This window comes from Triplophysa dalaica, chromosome 10 (genome assembly GCF_015846415.1).
Source record: "Triplophysa dalaica isolate WHDGS20190420 chromosome 10, ASM1584641v1, whole genome shotgun sequence".
NCBI lineage: Eukaryota > Metazoa > Chordata > Actinopteri > Cypriniformes > Nemacheilidae > Triplophysa > Triplophysa dalaica.
Window position 1 is genome coordinate 2,569,020 of NC_079551.1, and position 24,660 is coordinate 2,593,679.

General features: G+C 46.3%; 1 protein-coding gene across 1 annotated transcript in view; it reads right to left on the bottom strand.

The window, feature by feature from the left end:
• LOC130429682 (uncharacterized) overlaps nt 1-24,660 on the bottom strand; it is an 88,101-nt gene that overhangs the window by 43,278 nt on the left and 20,163 nt on the right. The window contains exons 10-16 of the mRNA XM_056758381.1: nt 23,340-23,639; nt 22,783-23,085; nt 17,313-17,606; nt 16,971-17,003; nt 3,972-4,259; nt 3,039-3,338; nt 1,351-1,644 (exon numbers count right to left, since the gene is read on the bottom strand). Of these exons, the coding sequence (XP_056614359.1) occupies nt 1,351-1,644; nt 3,039-3,338; nt 3,972-4,259; nt 16,971-17,003; nt 17,313-17,606; nt 22,783-23,085; nt 23,340-23,639 (1,812 nt within the window). The remainder of the gene's footprint in view (nt 1-1,350; nt 1,645-3,038; nt 3,339-3,971; nt 4,260-16,970; nt 17,004-17,312; nt 17,607-22,782; nt 23,086-23,339; nt 23,640-24,660) is intronic.

Here is a 24,660-nt window from a genome sequence, read left to right on the forward strand (position 1 = left end):
TCTGCACGTTCATTGTATGCTGTACGTCTTACCTCGTGTTGTAGCTGTGCCTGTTCCCGTGAAAGCCTTGTTGCTGTTTGAGTTCCTCGTCTCCCTAGTTCCTGTTTTCCTCGTGTCTTGTAAGTGTAGCTTAGTGTTTGTATTAAGTGTTTGATTTCTTAGTTTAGTTAGTCCGTGTCTTTGAGTTCTGTTAGTTATCCTGTATTGTTTTCCCCATTGTGGGTTTTGTTTTGCCTTTTGTTATAGTGTTCCTTGTTCTGTAAAAAACCAACCCTTCACCTCCTGTCGTCCTGCCTCTGCCTGCAATTGGGTTCTACCTAAGAGTTTCATGACAGATAATTATGGTGAATTATGTGGTGTTTCACTGTAAATATTTTTAAGTACAATCATTTTCTAAACAATTCATAAGTTCTGGGCCAGATGTGTAAATCGAACCTGGGCCTGTGTCTTTTAGCACAACGGGCCAATAGCGGCACAGATCTGTTTTCCCCATCTGGGCCAGCTCTGTTCCCCATCTGGGCCAGCTCTGTTCCCCATCTGGGCCAGCTCTGTTCCGCATCTGGACCAGATCTGTCCCGCATTTGGACCAGATCTGTCCCGCAATTGGACCGAAATACTATAGAAAAACCAGAGCTGTTCCAGAGTCTGCCCAGTGCTGGCCCAGATGAGGAAAACGGATCTGTGCCGCTATTGGCACGTTGTGCTAAAAGACACCGGCCCAGGTCCGTTTTACACATCTGGGCCCGAGGGTCTGGGCCAGATCTGGTCCAGATGATTTCTGCTATCTGGGTACTATATGTTTGAAACAATGATGAGACACATTGAAGAAAATGATGTTTGCAAGAAATCAGTCGCTAGTCTTACACGTCTCATTCAGTCACATCTGGAGGCACTGCGTGTTGCGCTTTCGTCTTGCGATCCAACTTGGGAACAGATTGTGCATAATAAGCAGGCCCACCCTTCTCATTAAGTAAGTTTTATAAACACATAGACACGCGCACATACTCATTATTTACCCCAATCTCGCTCCGTAGGCTAATATATATATGTAGCTATTACGTGTGGGCGCGTTTCTTTATACTTATTTACATATAAAGAAATGCGCGCACAGGTAATTATATATTATATAATATTTATGGTGGCTCGCCAAATCTTTTTTTTTTTTTAGGGTCGCTCTTTAAAAAGTTTGAAAACCACTGGTATAGACCCAGCTCCCAACCCAACTTTAAGAATAGATTAACAGCGACATTTTTTTTATCTCGCGATAAGAGTCTCACGTTAACGCAGCACGTTAACGACGATAACGGCCCACCACTTATTATTATATTTCAGATATCTTGAGTTACTCACCGTTGACAAAAACATTGATCATCTTGTATGAGATCTTATCATCACTGCTGATCTGTAGTTTATAAACTCCATCATCTGTCTTTCTGATCTTTGTGATGGTGAGATCTCCAGTGAAAGGATTCGTCATCATTCTGCCTCTGAATCTCTCATCAGATGTACATTTGGTTTCTTTGTAGTCTCCAATCTTTCCAGTGACCAGACAGATGTTATCTTCAGAGATCCACTTGATCTCACTGCCTCTCTGTATTTTACTGTCAGTGTGTATAGTGAGAGATTCTCCCTCATAAGCGTTCACTGAAACAGACGTGAAAACACAAATCAATGTGATAATAAACTGTCAGTAACACATGCAGATGTGATCTTGTGTTTAAAGAATCTCATTTTGTTTCCTTTAAGAGACGGTTCACTCAAAAATGATCATGTAGTTTCTACTTATTCACTCTTCTGTATTATTTATATCTCTCAGCAGCACCACTAACAGTAATAATGAATTGATATTTGTCACACAGCACATCAGATCCAGTCTCAGACCCACATCAGTTTACACCTGGAGTGTAAAGCTGCTAGTGTTCTTTACTTTAACCAACTTTTACCAGACTATTACTGAAAGAGTCCAGCTCTGAGTTTAACTGACTGATGCAAACACACTGCACAGTACTGTTCAGCATTGAGCTTCTTGAGTCACTTTAGATAGTAGAGTTTTGATTGGTGGATTATACACTCAATTTTATTGTGTTGTAGAGTGACCACTTGCAAAAGCGGATTCAGCAATCTATAAAAACATTCACAAATGTGTGTGAGTGTTTGAGGTCTGACACATGAGGAGCTTCACTGGCCAGAGGTGGCAGGACTGTTGTGGCTCGGGCGCTTTCATCTGTTGTTCTTCAGTTTATCCCGACCACTTTTCCTTCCACATATATTTTGGTTACTAATATTTTATTAATAATGTCACTGTAATAAATTAACTTTTTTGAATCAAACTTTTGTAATGACACTTTTCTTATGTGATGGAAGTTTGTAACCATATTTTTGAGTCATCTTTGGTCTAAGCATTTCATGCCTGAGTTGCACATCACGTTTGAGGGCGGAGCAATGCAGGAAGGGGCGTGTTCATTTTGTGTGTTTGTTTTGATGTCGATTTCAAATAACAACAACAGTTTTCAGAAGTGGATTTGCCTTTAGAGAGATTCTATCATAAAATATTTAGTGCGGCTGAAAATATCTTAATCTGCACAATGTTAACATGTTAAAGCCAAAGAATTTTTAATCTGAACAGAAATAAACCAAAGTATGATTAAACATTTAATACAAGTTTACCCTTTGGTGTGGTTTCCCAGACAGGGCTTAAGCCTAAATCTCAGACTAAATTAACTTTTAGAGGTGTTTTGATAGAAAACAACTTGAACTGCCATGTCTTTAAATATATTAAATATTTAAATACATTACAAAGTAATGTTTTGTAAAGTTTGATTTTTAAAAACAACTTCAATATCTGAGTTTATCTAGGTCTAGTTCTGTCTTAAACTAATCTGTGTCTGGGAAACACCTCTTTATGTTTAAAGTTTTAAATCAATTCTGACTTGAAATGAAAGTGAAATGTTAAGAGTGTTTAGTGTAAAACTCTTCTGGTCATTACATCATCTCTCATCATCATGTCAGATATAAATCACTAAAACAAATCCACTCACCAGAGATGACAACCCTGTATGTTCTGTATTCTGTTCCTCTACTGCTGCTGATGATCTTTGCTCTATAAACTCCAGAGAGTTCAGTTGTGATGCTTGAGATGGTGAGATGTCCAGTCTGAGGGTTCAGCTTCAGTCTCTCTTTGAATCTCTCATCATATGAGAGTTTATTCAGTCCAGTGATTTTAGCTATGGGAGGTTTTTCATCTCCAAATGTCCACTGAATCACATCATCTATCTGTATTCCAGTAACATCAGAGTATAGAATGACAGAATGTCCAAACTCAACTGATCTGATGTTCTCTTCATTTATAACAGCAGCACATAGAAGAGAAAAACACAGAAGAACATCCATCAGATCAAATAAATGTGTTATGGACTGTTGGATATAGAAACACAAACAGTTCATCTGTAGATAATAACATGGTTATAAAGACAGAGGATGTGCATGTGCTGTGTGAAAGAATAGAGACTAAAACTTTGCTTTTTAATGTGTGTGTGTTGATTTGATCAGATGTGTCTTGTTTATGAAACAGAACTGACAGAGAAAATATGTAAATGAGAACGTCTTTATTCAGCAATAAGCTGTTTTAAAATAATGAATGTTCAGAGTAAAATGAAAACGGGTCTGAAATTGTGACTCAAAAAAAAAAGGACGTCACTAATGTTAACCAATATCTGTCATCCTGCGCCACAATTCAACAAAATCACAGAGGAAACTCTGAAAATCATCAGAAACTCAAGAAACAAAACATCAGAAGATTCTTATTATTTACAGATTAAAATATACAGATAACATGAAGAGTTCTGCAGCTTAACATGAAGCAATATCAGAAGATGTGTGGAGAAGATAAAATCACAACACATGTAATGTCAATACAGCACTTGATATATAAAAGCCATCATTCTCCTCACATTAACTTGAGCTTTACTTACCCCTGACATAAACTTTAAACTGAGAGTATGATGTTCCTCTACTGTTGATGATCTTCAGTTTATAGTGTCCAGTGTGTTCAGTGTTGAGATCTCTGATGGTGAGATCTCCAGTCTTATCATTCAGCTTCAGTCTGTCTCTGAATATCTCATCATCTGTAGTGAACTTGTTGTTCTTTCTATTGATTTCAGCTATGAGAGTTTCTCCAAACCTCCACTGGATGACATCATCTGACTTTAGTTCAGTAACATCAGTGTTCAGAATGACAGAATCATTCTCATATTTACACACTGTATCAGTCACAGCAGCACACAGAAGAGAGAAACACAAATTTTATAACACATTAATATTACATTAATAATCATTTCATGATCATGTCAACATTAACACTTTAATACATTTATTCATTTGGCAGACGCTTTTATCCAAAGTCGTGGGCTAATGGTTAGAGACTTGGGCTTGTATCCCAAACACTTTTTCAGCTGTTTAAAATAATGTTGTAGACTAATTTTCTTGGTGAGCAACTGACCTTAAAGAATAAGTCTTGATTTTATTAAAAAAAGAAAAAATCTGCCAATGGGGTATGAATGTCATGATTCCACTATCATGTCATGTTTATTCTTGTTGTTTGAGTGGAGTCATGGCATAACCTATGGTTTTGTGTGAGATTGAGTGATCTTTCTCGTGTCTTGTCATTGTTCCCTACATCTCGTCCCTCGTCAGCTTTCCCTGAGTGCTAATCCCCAGCACCTGTTGCTCGTTTCGATCCTCTGTTGTTTCCCCTATAAAGAGTCCTCATGTTTCTTTGTCTCGTTGCTCGTGCATTGTATGCAGTACCTGTGAGTCTGTCTGCTGTTTGCTTCACGCCCCCGTCTTTACTTGTTCCTGTCTCCTTGTCTAGTAAGTGTTAGTTTAGTGTTTGTTACCAGTGTTTGTTTATAGTTTAGTAAGTCAGTGTTTCTTGTTAAAATTATATATATCCCTGTCTTGTTTTCCCCCCACGTGGGGTTTTGTTTTGCCTGTCTTGTTTAGTGTTTATTTGTTAATAAATATCCTCGTTCTACATCATACCGTCTGTGTCTGCCTGCACTTGGGTTCTCACGCCATGTCTCACCTTGAGAGTCATGACAGAATGCACGAGCCACAACAGAACCCAGTAGGCAGCATGGACGGTACGACGTTGTCCTTGCGGTCTCGCCAGGCCCACTTGATGCTTGGATTCCGCCAGGGGAATTATGGTGACCAGGAGTTCGCCAGGGCATTCTCGGCGGTGGCGGAGGTGACCGAGTTTGGTGAGGCGGAGTTGAAGACGATCTTCAACTGCTGCCTCACCCGGCGCCTCACACCGTCAGAGAAGAGGCTGCTGGCTCCCTTGGGGTTTGCGGACATGGTCAGGTACGTGGCCAACCGTAGCGATCCCGGGGGTGAGGTTCCACATGGGACTTTCACCCCACGGTCGAGCGCTGCGGAGGGTATCGTCCTGGCCGCCGCTGCCCTTGGGGAGTCAGTACCCTCTGGCTCGAGCTCCACGGTCGCCAGCCCTTCTGGTGGAGTCCAAGATGAGTGGGTGGCTAGAGACTCGAGGACGACGTCGCGGGAGTCCTCCTTCCCGGTACTCCCTCGGTTCCCCACTGGCCCGGCTGAGTCAGCCGTGGGCCAGACTGACCGTAGTGGGAGGAGAAGGCCACGTGGAGGACGTCCCAGGCCGAAATTGCTGTCCTGTCGCCCAGTTCAGCAACCGGCAACAGTTCCGGGTTCCCCGAGTCCTGTGGTCCCGAGTCCGGTGGTGTCAAACCCCAAGTATTTTTTGGGGGGGCGCTGTGGGAAGGTGACGGTCCGTCCGGCACCGAGCCCGGCCCAGCAGCCGCCGGAGGTCGCTGCCCAGCCGCCAGAGGTCGCTGCCCAGCCGCCGTCAGAGGTCGCTGCCCAGCCGCCGTCAGAGAGCGCTGCCCAGCCGCCGTCAGAGAGCGCTGCCCAGCCGCCGTCCGAGAGCGCTGCCCAGCCGCCGTCAGAGAGCGCTGCCCAGCCGCCGTCAGAGAGCGCTGCCCAGCCGCCGTCAGAGAGCGCTGCCCAGCCGCCGTCAGAGAGCGCTGCCCAGCCGCCGTCAGAGAGCGCTGCCCAGCCGCCGTCAGAGAGCGCTGCCCAGCCGCCGTCAGAGAGCGCTGCCCAGCCGCCGTCAGAGAGCGCTGCCCAGCCGCCGTCAGAGAGCGCTGCCCAGCCGCCGTCAGAGAGCGCTGCCCAGCCGCCGTCAGAGAGCGCTGCCCAGCCGCCGTCAGAGAGCGCTGCCCAGCCGCCGTCAGAGAGCGCTGCCCAGCCGCCGTCAGAGAGCGCTGCCCAGCCGCCGTCAGAGAGCCATCTATACCGTCTGTGTCTGCCTGCACTTGGGTTCTCACGCCACGCCACGCCAAGAGCGCTGCCCAGCCGCCGTCAAGTCCGGCTGCCCAGCCGCCGTCAAGTCCGGCTGCCCAGCCGCCGTCAAGTCCGGCTGCCCAGCCGCCGTCAAGTCCGGCTGCCCAGCCGCCGTCAAGTCCGGCTGCCCAGCCGCCGTCAAGTCCGGCTGCCCAGCCGCCGTCAAGTCCGGCTGCCCAGCCGCCGTCAAGTCCGGCTGCCCAGCCGCCGTCAAGTCCGGCTGCCCAGCCGCCATCAAGTCCGGCTGCCCAGCCGCCGTCAAGTCCGGCTGCCCAGCCGCCGTCAAGTCCGGCTGCCCAGCCGCCGTCAAGTCCGGCTGCCCAGCCGCCGTCAAGTCCGGCTGGACCCATTTGTGATTATGTCGTGTTTCCCTTTTGTCATGTTCACCTTGTCTGTCTGGTTTTTGTCTGTTTCCCAGTCGGTCTTGTCTTGTTAGTTACCCCTTGATGAACACCTGGAGGTGCTCATTAAAGGGGGGCTTATGTCATGATTCCACTATCATGTCATGTTTATTCTTGTTGTTTGAGTGGAGTCATGGCATAACCTATGGTTTTGTGTGAGATTGAGTGATCTTTCTCGTGTCTTGTCATTGTTCCCTACATCTCGTCCCTCGTCAGCTTTCCCTGAGTGCTAATCCCCAGCACCTGTTGCTCGTTTCGATCCTCTGTTGTTTCCCCTATAAAGAGTCCTCATGTTTCTTTGTCTCGTTGCTCGTGCATTACTTGTTGTACATGTTGCGGTACGTTTATGCTGTACATGTCCCTGTCGTTGTACTTGTTCCTGTCGCTGTCTTGCCTGTCAAAGTAAGTGTAGTTTAGTCAGTGTTAGTGTGTTGTAATTCAAGTGTTTGTTTTATTAGTTTAGTTAGTCAGTGTCCTTGTTCCTTGTTTAAGTTTATATATACCATTCCTGTTTTCCCCCACGTGGGTTTTGTTTTGCCTGTTTTGTAGTGTCTTGTTATTTGTAATAAATATATCTGTTAACCCTTACCATCTATACCGTCTGTGTCTGCCTGCACTTGGGTTCTCACGCCACGCCACGCCAAGAGCGCTGCCCAGCCGCCGTCAAGTCCGGCTGCCCAGCCGCCGTCAAGTCCGGCTGCCCAGCCGCCGTCAAGTCCGGCTGCCCAGCCGCCGTCAAGTCCGGCTGCCCAGCCGCCGTCAAGTCCGGCTGCCCAGCCGCCGTCAAGTCCGGCTGCCCAGCCGCCGTCAAGTCCGGCTGCCCAGCCGCCGTCAAGTCCGGCTGGACCCATTTGTGATTATGTCGTGTTTCCCTTTTGTCATGTTCACCTTGTCTGTCTGGTTTTTGTCTGTTTCCCAGTCGGTCTTGTCTTGTTAGTTACCCCTTGATGAACACCTGGAGGTGCTCATTAAAGGGGGGCTTATGTCATGATTCCACTATCATGTCATGTTTATTCTTGTTGTTTGAGTGGAGTCATGGCATAACCTATGGTTTTGTGTGAGATTGAGTGATCTTTCTCGTGTCTTGTCATTGTTCCCTACATCTCGTCCCTCGTCAGCTTTCCCTGAGTGCTAATCCCCAGCACCTGTTGCTCGTTTCGATCCTCTGTTGTTTCCCCTATAAAGAGTCCTCATGTTTCTTTGTCTCGTTGCTCGTGCATTACTTGTTGTACATGTTGCGGTACGTTTATGCTGTACATGTCCCTGTCGTTGTACTTGTTCCTGTCGCTGTCTTGCCTGTCAAAGTAAGTGTAGTTTAGTCAGTGTTAGTGTGTTGTAATTCAAGTGTTTGTTTTATTAGTTTAGTTAGTCAGTGTCCTTGTTCCTTGTTTAAGTTTATATATACCATTCCTGTTTTCCCCCACGTGGGTTTTGTTTTGCCTGTTTTGTAGTGTCTTGTTATTTGTAATAAATATATCTGTTAACCCTTACCATCTATACCGTCTGTGTCTGCCTGCACTTGGGTTCTCACGCCACGCCACGCCAAGAGCGCTGCCCAGCCGCCGTCAAGTCCGGCTGCCCAGCCGCCGTCAAGTCCGGCTGCCCAGCCGGCGTCAAGTCCGGCTGCCCAGCCGCCGTCAAGTCCGGCTGCCCAGCCGCCGTCAAGTCCGGCTGCCCAGCCGCCGTCAAGTCCGGCTGCCCAGCCGCCGTCAAGTCCGGCTGCCCAGCCGCCGTCAAGTCCGGCTGCCCAGCCGCCGTCAAGTCCGGCTGCCCAGCCGCCGTCAAGTCCGGCTGGACCCATTTGTGATTATGTCGTGTTTCCCTTTTGTCATGTTCACCTTGTCTGTCTGGTTTTTGTCTGTTTCCCAGTCGGTCTTGTCTTGTTAGTTCCCTTTCTGTCGGTCTCTCGACGTTGTGTCGAGAACGACAGATGGGGTTCGCCCTTGAGAACCAATCAACTCTGACTACTATAGAAAAGGCCAATGAAATTTGGCGAATGCAATTTGCATGCCGGGCTCCGCCCCCGGAAATCCGGTATAAAAGGAGGCCGGCGTGCAGCATTCACTTACCTTTTGTTCTTCAGAGCCATCGCTCATGAGTACAACTCAGGATTCAATCCTCTACAACTACACGCTGGTGCTACGACGTGTTACAGCGGATCGTCCCTTCCTGCAGCGACCTTCCCCTGGGCGTCTCGGCGGTTCCGGAGGTGTTAGAGATTTTTTCTAAAAGTCCTTTTCAGGACTGACTGAGCATTCTCCAGCGCGGCATGTCCCGCTGTTCTCTTGGGTGCGGCACCCTCATCGAGGAGGGGGATGGACACGATCGCTGCATTAGGTGTCTGGGCGTCCAGCACACTGAAGCAGCGTTCGTTGACACATCTGCCTGCACTGCGGGCAGATTGTCATTCAGAAGTTGCGGTCACGGGTGGCTGTCTTCCTACGGGAACCAGCCACCATTTCGACTGCTACCCGGGCTGTGACATCTGTGGCTACGGCCCCGATGACCACCCACGTTAGCAGCGTTAGTGATACGGGGAACTCTGCGAACGTAAACCCGCCAGCCAAGTGCTCACGGGCCGATCGCACCCCGATTCGCTCTTCTGAACGTTCCCCAACCGGCGGTGGCATACCGTCCGGATCCTCACGCACACACTCGGAAACGATGTGTGACGTAGATGAGATGTCGCTCGCAGCATCGGAGGGAGACTGGCATCCGACTCTGCCGAATCCAAACTCCACCCCCAGCGGTCGAGTTCAGGAGGAAGCAGAAGTGATGTCATCCGTGCTAACCCGGGGATACGTGGTTCCCGAGGTCGGTGCGCGGTGCAAACCGCGCCCACCCCGGGTGCCATGTTTTTCCCGGAGGTGCATGAGGAGCTGTGTAAAACTTGGAACGCTCCACTCACGGACCGTTCCAGTGAAACCAGCTCCGGCTCCCTTACTTCCCTCGATGGTGAGGCAGCCAAGGACTGTGTCGAGATCCCCCGGGTGGAACGTCCGCCTGCGGTGCACCTGTGCCGCGGACGGCTACCACCTGGGGGGGGATCGACCACTCCTACCGTCCAAAGCACGTAAGACTTCGGCATCACTGGTGTCGAAAGCTTGCGAGGTTGCGGGCCAGGCTGCCTCCTCTCTCTATGCCTTGGCCATCCTGCAGGTCCGCCAGGCCAGGGCGTTGAGAGGGCTCCACGAGGGTAAGGCCGACCCGGGTATAATGCAGGATCTCCGTGCCACCGCTGACAGCGCTATACGGGCGACTAAGGCGGCGGCACGGGCCCTGGGTCGGACGATGTCCACGGTAGTGGTCCAGGAGAGACACCCCCGGCTATACCTTGTGCAGAAGAGTGACAGCAAGGAAGTCCGCTTTCTTGATGCACTCATCTCGCAGGGTGGGTTGTTGGTAACACCGTCGAGGACTGCGCTCAGCAGTTTTTTGACGGCGAAGCAGACAGTGGCAATTAACCACATTTTTTTCACGCCGCGACTCGGCCGCCTACAGGCCTCCGAGATCTCACGTGACGTCTGCTTCCCTGCAACCCAGGACCCTTTCGACATCGGCTCCGGTTCCTGTGCCCCCACAGGCGGCACCCCGGAAGCAGAGGTCGAGGGGGAAACCTCCACCCCGTCAGCAACCTCCTCGCGAGAAGGGACACTGACGGGAAGACCCCAGGGAGAACAACATCGGGCCCGAACCTTCACAGCCACGGCTCTGATCGGTCGGTACGGGACGACTCCTGCCTCGTCACCAAAGCCGGGCCCTTGTTAGGGCTTGGCGCCCACTTACTCACTGAGTTTTCTGTTCTCCCCGGGTTTACTTGCAGCCGATCGCACACTCCACTGGACTGTGCTCGGCGAACCGACCTCACACCCTGGCGAGGCGTGAGGTCGTACACATACGACAGCCGTCACCACTCTCAAACCGACAGTGCGTGCCGTTGTCCCGCCAGGCAGGTAAGCAGGCGGAGCAAAAACCTTCCCTCCGGGGACTCCCCGCGACATGGTTAGCTCCGCCAGCCGACGAACCACCCCCCGTGGGAATGATGAAGCAGACCGTCCCCTTGGTCACCCTGTCACAGTCCCTGGGAGCTCGAGAGCTGCCCACACTGTCTCGCTGGCTAATGAGGGCGGTCCGTCTTGGTTACTCGATCCAGTTCGCCAGAGACTCACCCAAGTTTCGGGGCATCATCTCTCCCTCTGTCAGAGGCAGGGACGCCTCCGTACTTCGGGTAGAGGTCACCACCCTTCTGGCAAAACAGGCATCGAGTTCGTCCCTCAAAACCAAGATGTTCAGTGGGTCACCACCCGCACTTCATCGTTCCCAAGAAAGACGGCGGGTTGCCCCCAAAGGCTGCGTACCCTGAACAGAGCACCTTCACAAGCTGCCATTCAGGGTGCTCACACAGAGGCGCGTCCTGACATCTATGAGGTGTCAGGATTGGTTCGTGGCAATCGACCTGAAGGACGCTTACTTTCATGTCTCGATCCTCCTCGACACCGGCCGTTCCCACGGTTCGCGTGCGAGAGGCGGGCATATCAGTACAGAGTCCTCCCTTTCGGTCTGTCCCTGACCGCCCTTTCTCCCTGAGAGGATGAAGGCGAGCGGGTACTAAACTATCTCAGCGACTGGCCTATCTTGGCACACTCGCGAGATCTGTTATGTACACAAAGGGACCTGGTGCTCCGGCACCTAGGTCGATTGGGACTCCAGGTCAACCAAGAGAGGGGCAAGCTCTCCCCAGTGCAGAGCATCCTCTTTCTCGGTATGGAACTCAACTCTGTCACCATGTCGGCACACCTGTCCGCAGTTGTGCCCAACCAGTGTTGAACTGTCTGAAATGAACATTTTAGGCAGACAGCGGTCCCCCTGAAACAATTCAGAGGCTCCTGGGACACATGCCGTCCTCGCGGGCTAATACCCCTCGAGTTGATGCACATGACACCGCTCCAACACTGGTTTCAGAGTCGAGTTCCGAGGAGAGCGTGGCACACCGGCAGCAGGCGCATGGTGATGCCGCCCTGCTGCCGACGCACCATAACCCCTAGTCTTTATGACTTTTTCGACGGACTCAGGTCCCTCTGAGCAGGTTATGAGGCAGGTCGTGGTGACGACTGAAGTCTCCCTGCAGGGGTGCGGTGTAGTGTGCAACGGGCACGCAGGTGGGGTGTTGGACGAACCCCCGCCTGCGCTGGCATATCAATTGCCAAGAGTTGTGGGCTATGCTACTTGCACTGAGCAGGCTACGGCCTCTCGTGCGAGACATACACGTGCTGTTCCGAGGACAGCACTATAGCTGTAGCGAATACAGATCGTCAGGGTGGCGTTCGCACACAGCAGCTAAACACAACTTGCTCGACGCCTCCTCCGGTGGAGTCAACAGGTGACTCGTTCCCTGCAGGCCACACACCCCGGGCAAACTGAACTAGACAGCCGACGTGCTTTCTCGCCAGTTTATGCCTCGTGGAGAGTGGCGACTCCACCCCCGTGCAGTCCAGCTCATTTGGAGGCTGTTCGGGTAGGCCCAGGTAAAACCTGTTCACCTCCCGTAACACCACCATTTGCCCGCTTGATAGTCCCTGCCCTCGGCACGGATATCCTTGCGCACAGCTGGCCGCGGGATGGGTGGAAGCACACCTTCCCCCCCCAGGAGCCTTCTTGTACAGACTCTGTGCAAGGTCAGGGAGCAGGAGCACCAAGTGTTATTGGTTACACCACACCGGTCTAACCGCACTTGGCCTCAGAGCCGATGCTCTGGACAGCGACTCCCCCTGAACCATTCCCCTGACAGAGGACCTGCTCTCTCAGGGGAAGGACACGTTCTGGCATCCCAGATCAGACCTCTGGAACACCCATGTCTGGTCTCTAGACGGGACGAGAAGATCCTAAGATGGCTACTCCCCCTATACGGCTGAGACCATCACCCAGGCTAGGGCCCCATCTACTAGGCGGTTACACGCCTCTAGACGGTGCCTCTTCTCGTCCTGGTGTCTTTCTCAACGAGAAAGACCCACTGAGGTGCTTGATCAGGATTGTGTTCCCCTCCTCACGAGACTGGAGACTAACATCTCCCTTCCACACTGAAAGTGTATGTAGTCGCTATTGCCACTCATCACGACTCAGTCGGTGGAAAGTTTCTAGGGCAACACGACCTGGTCACCAGGTTCCTAAGCAGCGAGAGGGCGGAATCCGCCTCATCTCCGCTCCATACCCTCTTGGGACCCTAAGTGGTCCTGGGGAGCCTCAGGGCCCCCCAAAGAGCCCCTCGGAGGTTCCGATCTTCCTCATAGAGTAAGACGGCCCTCCTGACGGCGCTCACTTCCTTCAAGAGGGTAGGGGACCACAGAGCATCCTCCGTGTCCCTGGATTGCCTTAAACTCGGCCCTGGAAACTCTCACGTTATCTTGAGACCCAGGCCCGGGTGCGTGCCCAAGAAGTTCCCACTACTCCCTCCGGGGCCAAGTGGTGAACTTGCAGGCGCTCCCCATAGGGGAGGAAGACCCAACCCGATTAGTGTTGTGTCCAGTACGTACTGGACCGCACGCAGAGCTCTGAAGCTCTGACCAGCTCCGTGTCTGTTGGAGGACAGCAGAAGGGGAAGGCTGTCTCCAAACAGAGGCTGGCGCACTGGGTCGTGGACGCCGTTACGACGGCATTCCGATCTCAGAATCTCCCATGCCCATTGGCAGTGAGGGCTCACTCCACACGGAGTTTAGCCACCTCCTGGACACTGGCAGAAGCGCCTCTCTAGCAGACATCTGTAGAGCTGCGGGTTGGGCTATGCCCAAACACCTTCGCAAGGGTTAACAACCTTCGCGTAAACCCGGTGTCAGCCCACGTCCTGCGTGGCGACATGTAGGACTGGCATCCGGGGGGGCGTATGCCTGCGAAAGCACCTTTCCACCCTCTAACAGGTTGGGTCAGTGTGCTATTTACCTTTTCTTCTTACCCGAACACATCGCTAAGAAACTGGTACCTCACCAGCCTCCCTTCTTACCCAGACACTGGTTAAGAATAGGCATTCCATCCATCACCAAACAAGCACCCCCTGGGGGCTGGCTGGGCAGAGCAGCCTTCCCCCTTAGGCCGGGATACCATGTGAGCTATCACAGATAGCTCTAACCGGACCTAGTGCTACCGGACGTCTGTAACACCCCCTCCGTGGGCTGTTCCGTCTGATGTATCCTCATGAGAATGGTTCCCACTCCTGGTAACCCATGAGCTTCCCCAGGTGGGCCTCCACCTCGCGGTTAACTACTCAGTCCGCACGTTCCATGCGTTCTCCTCCAAGGACGAGACCATACCTATATCCACCATATTCCTCCCCACGGGTAGGAGGTGGCCTCTGTAGCGCTTCTCTGATTAAGAGTCGCGCTTACCCGGTGTAAACTGATCTGGACGGCCTCTCGCCTATAGAGAGCTAAGGCCCCGTCCGTGAAAGTTACCGGTCAGGGCTGTACCCATCTTTCTCCAAGAAAGCTCTGGAACCCCCCGACCACCACACTTGAAGGTTACAGTCTCACGAAAGCTTCGAGATGACACGCCCAGGCTTGTTACCGTCGCTTCGCTAGAGATTGTGACGCGATACAGCGTTGTGGCGTTTTCCATAGGCAACCCCATCTGTCGTTCTCGACACAACGTCGAGAGACCGACAGAAAGGGAACGTCTTGGTTACGTATGTAACCTCAGTTCCCTGATGGAGGGAACGAGACGTTGTGTCCCTTATGCCACGAACACGTATCGTATTCTGCTGCAGTTTGAGAGGTCTCAGGCTCTTCAGAACAAAGGTAAGTGAATGCTGCACGCCGGCCTCCTTTTATACCGGATTTCCGGGGGCGGAGCCCGGCATGCAAATTGCATTCGCCAAATTTCATTGGCCTTTTCTATAGTAGTCAGAGTTGATTGGTTCTCAAGGGCGAACCCCATCTGTCGTTCTCGACACAACGTCTCGTTCCCTCCATCAGGGAACTGAGGTTACATACGTAACCAAGACGTTACCCCTTGATGAACACCTGGAGGTGCTCATTAAAGGGGGGCTTATGTCATGATTCCACTATCATGTCATGTTTATTCTTGTTGTTTGAGTGGAGTCATGGCATAACCTATGGTTTTGTGTGAGATTGAGTGATCTTTCTCGTGTCTTGTCATTGTTCCCTACATCTCGTCCCTCGTCAGCTTTCCCTGAGTGCTAATCCCCAGCACCTGTTGCTCGTTTCGATCCTCTGTTGTTTCCCCTATAAAGAGTCCTCATGTTTCTTTGTCTCGTTGCTCGTGCATTACTTGTTGTACATGTTGCGGTACGTTTATGCTGTACATGTCCCTGTCGTTGTAGTTGTTCCTGTCGCTGTCTTGCCTGTCAAAGTAAGTGTAGTTTAGTCAGTGTTAGTGTGTTGTAATTCAAGTGTTTGTTTTATTAGTTTAGTTAGTCAGTGTCCTTGTTCCTTGTTTAAGTTTATATATACCATTCCTGTTTTCCCCCACGTGGGTTTTGTTTTGCCTGTTTTGTAGTGTCTTGTTATTTGTAATAAATATATCTGTTAACCCTTACCATCTATACCGTCTGTGTCTGCCTGCACTTGGGTTCTCACGCCACGCCACGCCAAGAGCGCTGCCCAGCCGCCGTCAAGTCCGGCTGCCCAGCCGCCGTCAAGTCCGGCTGCCCAGCCGCCGTCAAGTCCGGCTGCCCAGCCGCCGTCAAGTCCGGCTGCCCAGCCGCCGTCAAGTCCGGCTGCCCAGCCGCCGTCAAGTCCGGCTGCCCAGCCGCCGTCAAGTCCGGCTGCCCAGCCGCCGTCAAGTCCGGCTGCCCAGCCGCCGTCAAGTCCGGCTGCCCAGCCGCCGTCAAGTCCGGCTGCCCTGCCGCCGTCAAGTCCGGCTGCCCAGCCGCCGTCAAGTCCGGCTGCCCAGCCGCCGTCAAGTCCGGCTGCCCAGCCGCCGTCAAGTCCGGCTGCCCAGCCGCCGTCAAGTCCGGCTGCCCAGCCGCCGTCAAGTCCGGCTGCCCAGCCGCCGTCAAGTCCGGCTGCCCAGCCGCCGTCAAGTCCGGCTGCCCAGCCGCCGTCAAGTCCGGCTGCCCAGCCGCCGTCAAGTCCGGCTGCCCAGCCGCCGTCAAGTCCGGCTGCCCAGCCGCCGTCAAGTCCGGCTGCCCAGCCGCCGTCAAGTCCGGCTGCCCAGCCGCCGTCAAGTCCGGCTGCCCAGCCGCCGTCAAGTCCGGCTGCCCAGCCACCGTCAAGTGGACCCATTTGTGATTATGTCGTGTATGCCTCTTGTCATGTTCACCTTGTCTGTCTGGTTTTTGTCTGTTTCCCAGTCGGTCTTGTCTTGTTAGTTACCCCTTGATGAACACCTGGAGGTGCTCATTAAAGGGGGGCTTATGTCATGTTCCACACCGAGTTCCATGACAATGAAAAATAATCTTGAATTGAGTTACCAAAAAAATCTAAACCTTAATTCAAAATTATTTTTCATACCCCATTGGCAGATTTTTTTGCTTGTTTCAAGCACAAATTCACATACATGTATTTATTTATTGTCTTATTTTTTTTCTAAGGGTCAGTTTGCTCACCAATAAAATGCTTCTTGATTAAAGACTTTTGTAAAATCTTTAATGGAAAACAAGAAAAAAAGACTAAGTGAAAAAATATTTTTTTGCAGTGTATAATGACAGAGGGCATATAGCCTACACCGTATACCCGTGCAATGCTCACTGATATTGCAGTATTGTAGTATTCCATTGACAACACCACTGGTCTGAACCCGACTTTAGACTCGAATTATATCTTTAATTGTAAAAGCGCTTCTGGTTTTTAAACTTTATTTTTGTACATAATCTGCCTTCATAGTTTACTAAAAAACTTAAAAAAATAACCAAATCAAATAAACTTATTGATAACAAAACTGCCTACATAAGTGATATTTTTTAGCGCTTTAGACTTTAAAGCATTCTAAGAAAAAAACACAAGAGAGTCTTCAAACTAAATGGTGAATATTATAAATTCTTATTATTTGGGTTGGATTTGACTTTCTTGACCTAGTCTGACATGTGCAGATTAAACAGATTCAAACTGCTAAAAATAAGTGTTTAAAAGTAAAATAAATGTATCATTTTACAAATTAAATGACAAATTGGCTTTCACATGATAAAATCATTTCACATGATTTAGTGAATCAGACTCAACTCACAGCTGTAGAGAATCTCACCTGAGTTCTGCTTCTGATCTGGAGAAGGGCCGTCTGTAAAGAATCAAACACACAAATGAAACATTTCTAAGTGTTTTCTGCACATGTTTGTGTGAACACAGAGTCACTTTATATAAGAGAGTATCTTTAATAATCCTGCTGCATTTACCATTGACTATGTTCAAATAAACAACAATTAAAAGTGTAAAAATCTTTAATTAATTTAAAAAAGTCAAACAGCTTTCACAAAATAACAGAAATTTGAAAAGATCATGTGTTCTTTTCAGATCATCAATGATTTATAGAGAATGTTGATATAAGATGAAGTGAATTATTATATTTCAGATATCTTGAGTTACTCACCGTTGACAAAAACATTTATCATCTTGTATGAGATCTTATCATCACTGCTGATCTGTAGTTTATAAACTCCATCATCTGTCTTTCTGATCTTTGTGATGGTGAGATCTCCAGTGTCATGATTCATCTTCAGTCTGTCTTTGAATCTCACATTATCTGTTAACTTGGTGTCTTTTATGACTCCAATCTTTCCAGTGACCAGACTGATGTTATCTTCAGAGATCCACTTGATCTCACTGCCTCTCTGTATTTTACTGTCAGTGTGTATAGTGAGAGATTCTCCCTCATAAGCGTTCACTGAAACAGACGTGAAAACACACAGAAAACGTGAATTAGAGTGAAAATTTACTTAAATGACACATACAGCTGATCTTGTGTTAACATTGCATTTTTATTGCAGCTATTAAAATCTGATGTAAAAATAATCTATGTTAGGAACCGATCTCTCTTATCTAATTAATTATCTTCCAATGGAGTCTGATATTAATTTTGACAATGACAAGTTGCTCAGGAACCCTAAACCCCCTGCTAAATAATTTGACTTATACAAGAAAGAAACATTGTTTTTAAATTATCTCTCAGTCAGTTGTGCGCAAAAGGGAGGGGGGCCTCCAAGCAGAAAGACACATTTTATAATAATAATAATTGTATATAATTTTTTATTATTAAATTAACATGGACATTGACGAAGCAAGTCTTTGAAATATTATTATTAAGTCACAGGAGCCTGGCATGTCATTTATCAGCTGTTTGTTTACTACGGTAAACACTAAAAAGGTGAAGCTGTACCTAAGAACAGAATATCTTATTGGGTGTCAGAGGCAACCAATTACTCAAAAAATTATAGCTGTATATGCATGAATCGAGTTTATACCTTTTTTGTGTGAATGAAGTTAACATGCATAAGTTTTTCACAAGTATATATCAATGCATTCATTTATATTAAATTAATTAATTAAATTAGCAAGTTTATTTATATAGCACATTTCATACACAAGGGCAATTCAAAGTGCTGTACATAAAATGATTGACACAGATAAATAAGACATTAAAATGTAAATGATTTAAGACCACAAATACAACTTTAGATTTTAAGAAACAATAAATATCAGTAAAATTCATAAAAAATGTGTATATATAAAAATAACAACAAAAGAAAGAGATATTTGAAATAGAAATGTAGGTTATGTAAACCAACACAGATCTCAGGTTGTAAATGCATAGCTAAACAGTTGTGTCTAAATCTTGATTTAAAAGTAGTTGCTGTATGTGAACATCTGATGTCTTTTGGAAGCAGATTACAGCTACGGGTGGCGTAATGGCTAAACACTGACTGTTATGCTGATGATACACAACTTTATACTTTCTTGATGCTTCATGAAACACTTGAGATATATCGAATAATGGAATGCATGGTCTATATAAAAAACTGGACAAGTAATAAATTTATATTACTGAACTTGGACAAAACAGAAGTGTTACTAATTGGACCGATAACCACCACATGCAACAATCAAGAATAATGCTTAGCTATTGTCAGATGTTCCATAAAATCATCGTCGTCAGTAAAGATACTTTTATTTTATTCGATTGTAATCTGTCATTTGAGAGCCATGTCACCAACACCTGTAAAATTGCGTTTTTCCGTTTTATGAATATATCTAAACTAGTGCTGTCACTAGCAGATGCAGAGAAGTTAGTTCATGCGTTCATTACATCAATACTAGATTACTGTAATGCACTGTTAGGTGGTTGCCCTGCAGACTTTTTACAAAAACTCCAACTGGTCCAAAATGCGACAGCTAGAGTTCTTACACGTACAAAAAGTAAGAACATTTTTTGCCTGGTTCTGTCAACCTTGCACTGGTTACCTCTTAAGCATCGCATTAACTTTAATATCTTACTTATAACCTATAAAGTCCTACATGGTTTAGCTCCTCAGCACTTGAGTGAACTTGTCTTGTATTACAGTCCCTCATGTGCACTACACTCTCAGGCGTGCGGTCAGTTGGTAATACCTAGAATTAAAAAATCAAGTGCGGGTGGAACACCCTTATCCTATCTAGCGTCTAAACTTTGGAACAGTCTTCCCTGCACTATCCGTGGGACAGACACACTATCTCAGTTTAAATCATGACTAAAGACGCATATATTTAATCTTACATACACTACACTTCCATAATATAAATCCATTGAAGGTTTAGGCTGCATTAGTTAGATCAACACATTCCTAACAAGAGCTGAGATGTTGGAGCTGGATAAAGAAGGAGGCGGCGACTTGACTTTGACCTTCACTACAAAATGTCAACTGCTGTTAGATTATTAATGATAATGGTAAATCTATTATTTACCTAATAACTACGTTTTTTTATTTATTCATTGTTGCACAAACACTGTCTAGCTTGTGCAGAGGCTGCAGCGGGGAGGGGGAGTTGGAATCCCTTGTTTGTATGTTTTTGGATTCCTCGCCACCGTTTGCATTCTGTTATGCACCGTTTGCCTGGAGCTGCTATAGAATATACAATTTTGGAATAAGAATTTTTTAGTTTTTAAGTTTAATGCTTGACCTTTGTTTCTCTCTCCTTTATCCTAATTTTGAGATTCTCAGTGATGGCCACTGTGCATTTGTTTGTCCGTGTATGTCTGTTCGCGTGTGTCTGTGTTTTGTTTGTATGGAAGTACGCTGATTTGCTTGTTGCTTTGACATGACCGCTGAAAATAAGGTCAGACTCGAAAATGACGGCAAGATTTTTAACCTTACTTTGTGTGTTTAGACCTCGTAAGTCAAGGTGTGTGTTTATCTTGTTAGTTTCATCCTTCTTACCAAATACAATCACTGAAGGAATTAACTGAAGGAAGTTTAGAGAAATCCAACCTTAATTTCATCAATGCACTGGCCAGGGGCGATTCTAGGTTTTCAATATACGGGGGACTTAGCCTCCAATGAGGATATATATAGAGAGAAAGCCAAACTCTAATCACCACATATTGTATACATTACTAAAATAAATAATTAAGAAAGAATATGCAGAAAAGCACAAATACAAGTTATTGTTATTCAAATGAATATCACATTAATCGGTCAATCTGCAACATTTATATTTCAAAGTGACAACAACAGTCACAAATCCATAAAATAAAATGTCACAATCAACTGCTGAATCATTATTTAGTAAGAATATCTTAATATGTTTCCCTGCGATTCATTCTGATTAGCACTAGCGCTGTCACTCTCTCTGCATGATTGTGTGTTCATCTATTACCTCCACAATATGTTTTCAATAAATGATAAAAATACTGAAGCGTCTGAAAACGACATAGAGCTTCTGTACACTTTTATTTCCTCTGAACTCAGAACAATGAATAACACTGCTTTAACACTGGAATAAAAGGGCCTAGCAACGCCACTGGCACTGGCAAAGAGAGTCAATAGGCCAGTCTTCAATGGGTGAGAGGCCTAGGTAGATCTCATCTGGATATCTGTGATAGGCAATTTGGTACTTTTTCATTATTTGGCCAAGTGGGAGCATCAACAAATTGAAGAGGAGCGGAGTAAGAATCGAGCCCTGTGGAACAGCACAACTCATGGGTGTCCTGTCAGATTTATGGTAGGGTTTATGTAGTATGGTGTAATCTACATTGACCTAGTTATACCAGAACTGATATTTTGCCTGAATCAGAATTCAATTGAATGTCATGTATTATTTTTATGAGCACTGTCTCTGTGCTGTGATGGTGAGGGAATGTTGGGGGTGATAACACATGATGTAATAGTATAGATTTAATAATAGTATGAACATGTTTTTAACATGTATCTGTTTTAACATCAGATAACATACTTACATATGTGAGTAATTCACTATATGTAAATGCATATGTTTAAATATGTATTCATAAGAAAAGTTTGATTTTAACCCAATACAGCACCTCATTTCATAAAGATTTTATCATAAACTACTTAGCGCGCCTGAAAACTTTGTTAACACTTTAGTATATTGGGGGTAATTCTCACTATTAAATAGATGTTATTAATATGCCTATAATTGCCATAAAAGCTGTTTATTATCACTTATGAATCATTTGTTCTACATGATCATACTTTTAATCCCTTATCTTACCGAATAACTAAACCTAACAGCTCCGTTACTAACTCTAGGAAGCTCCCCACTTTCGGTCGGGGGGTTGAAACCGGTATTCACTGGAGATGGGTCATGGTTTACAGATTTTTGGACCCCCAAAATTTTTCGCCCCAGGGGTTTTTACGCCTGCAATCCCACAGAAAAGGCATGTCGGCTTCTCCCTTGAGAAAAGCGTCGCATGATCGACCCTGGGCCCCTGACGAGGGAAGAGGGACTCGAGACGAGCGGGCCGGAGCGGACATTGGTCACATACAGTATATGTGAAACACCTAAAGATGCATGCATAAACCATGGGTGGGACTACTGAACATCCCTGACGTCCATTATTTGAAAGAGGAAAACAACTGTTTCCTGGACTTTGCTGTTTTAACCCGGAGGTGGAAAAATGGAAAAGTGTTACCATTGATTACATTCGATAATTCTATTTATCTTCTAGTATGTGACTAAGTACCCGATCTCTACTAAAGTGGACAACTAAAGAACTACTACATGTGGCTCATGAAATAAACTCTATGATGCATAACTCTGTGTTATGTACCCCTTATTCCGTGACCGCCTAGTAACTGTTTCAAGACAATGCCTAAAATGGGAAAGTGTGACCTATATTGACCTTTGACATGTGAGTATTACTCATAAAATGCATATTTGTGCATAAAAAGGAAAATGATTTACCCTACATAAACGTGTCTTCACAATTGCAATGTCCACAGATTAGGATCCCAAATGTTATGTGTTTGAGTTGATTCTCTTAATCTCTTTGAATTAAACAATGTAGTAAGAAAATGCATATTTTGAACCAAAGATAAACATCCTAGATAACACATACACATGGCTTGTCGATAATAATGGTAGGACGGAGCTTCTTGGGTGTTGTGTATTGAATTCATTCATGTATTGAAACTGTTTCAAGGACAAAGCATGGAATGACTAAACATGCATCCTAATGTAGTTTACTTAATTGATATTCTAACTTGTTATCAAGCCCACTTTGTTGAGTGGCATGATGTGAGCATTGTGTGAGTATGACAGTCCTGCTAAATGTCTAAATGTAAACAATACCTGTTTAACAAAATGTACGTGCATTTTATTCTTTGGTTAGGTCATTATGTTGTAAAATATATTTTTAGTTTGAATTTTTTTTTTGAAAAAATTAAAGTACGCCTGCCGTTATTTTCATCAATCTATGTGATTATTTCAGAATGATCAAAAATATAACATGACTTTAAATTTAACATTAAAAATGTTAAGACAGTGTTTAGTGTAAAACTCTTCTGGTCATTACATCATCTCTCATCATCATGTCAGATATAAATCACTGAAACAAATCCACTCACCAGAGATGTTAACCCTGTATGTTCTGTATTCTGTTCCTCTACTCCTGCTGTGGATCTTTGCTCTATAAACTCCAGAGAGTTCAGCTGTGATGTTTGTGATGGTGAGATCTCCAGTCTGAGGGTCCAGCTTCATTCTGCTTCTCCATCTCCCATCATATGAGAGTTCAGTCCCTACAGTCATCTGAGCGATGGGAGTTTTAATATTTGTTTCTAATGTCCACTGAATCACATCACCTCTCTGTATTCCAGTAACATCAGTGTATAGAGTGACAGGATGTCCCAAAACTACTGATCTGATGTTCTCTTCATTTATAACAGCAGCACATAGAAGAGAGAAACACAGAAGAACATCAATCAGAACAAATTGTAGACACCCATTCACTTCCATTCTACCGTTGAGGAGAAAAATGATACGTGGTATTATAACTCTGACTGCATTATTCTTTAAGACGAAAGTCAAATTCTGTCAGGATGCCTTGGTGAGTAAAATATAAAATATCAATGTTCAGATACAAAAGAAACATCATTCTTATCACATTAACTTGAGCTTTACTTACCCCTGACATAAACTTTAAACTGAGAGTATGATGTTCCTCTACTGTTCATGATCTTCAGTTTATAGTGTCCAGTGTGTTCAGTGTTGAGATCTCTGATGGTGAGATCTCCAGTCTTATCATTCAGCTTCAGTCTGTCTCTGAATCTCTCATCAAGAACATCATCATGTATAGAGATCTTGTTGTTATTTCTATTGATTTCAGCTATGAGAGTTTCTCCAAACCTCCACTGGATCACATCATCTGACTGTGGTTCAGTAACATCAGCGTTCAGAGTCACAGAATCATTCTCATATTTACACACTGTATCAGTCACAGCAGCACACAGAAGAGAGAAACACAAACATTATAACACATTAATATTACATTAATAATTATTTCATGATCATATCAACATAAATAATCATTATTAAACATCCCTGATAGCACACAAACATCTGGCTTACGTCTATTTGTCGTCTGCATTTACATTGGCAAGACATCTACAATATGTCTCGGAGATGTCTGCTCTCACACCTCATGTAGACATCTAGAAGATGTCTGTAAGATGTGTATGATTTAGAATGGATGTAAATTTGCTCTTTCTAAGATGTTTAGCAGATGTTTTTTGCAGCAGATCTCCAGATGTTTTGCAGACGTACAGATGTTTAGACGTGTCTGAGACGTATTGCAGAAGAGCAAACTATGTATTGCAGATGAGTGGCCAGAGGGGCTCGATCGCACTTCCACCAGAAGGGACTCAGCTCCTCTTCGATGCCTTGGCCTGAAGGACCTGCAGGATGGCCATGGCATGAAGAGCAGAAGCTGCTTCACCCGCGGGAGTGTAAGCCTTCGACACCATTTGCAATCATCGACATATCCCTTAGCAGCTCCCGGGTCGAGGGAAGTCAGGGCGGCTGAGCCGTCTGATGTGCACACGTCGAGAAGGGGGCCTGCCACGTCTTTGTGAGCTCTTCATGCATCTCCAGGATAGTACTGCAGCGGGATATGGCTTCATGAAGCGAACATCCTCAAAATTACAGCGGTGACACATGTCCCTTACACGTGCATGCTGTAGGAAATTCTCAGGTGTTTTAGGGAAATTTGCTCTTTTAGACACCAAAGGCTCGAAATATCCGAGCGGAGTCGTACTGAGAGGTTGAGTCCACTGATCTGCGTCGTATGGTCCGCTAGCTCAGAAAGAAAATTGCTTCGCATAAATGTGATGCTCAGCTGGTTCTGAAGAACAAAAGGTGAATGAATGGGCGCGCCACCTTCCTTTTAAACCCGAATGTACGAGGTGCCCGACACTCTTTCAGTTTAAATCTGGATTTAAGACGCATTT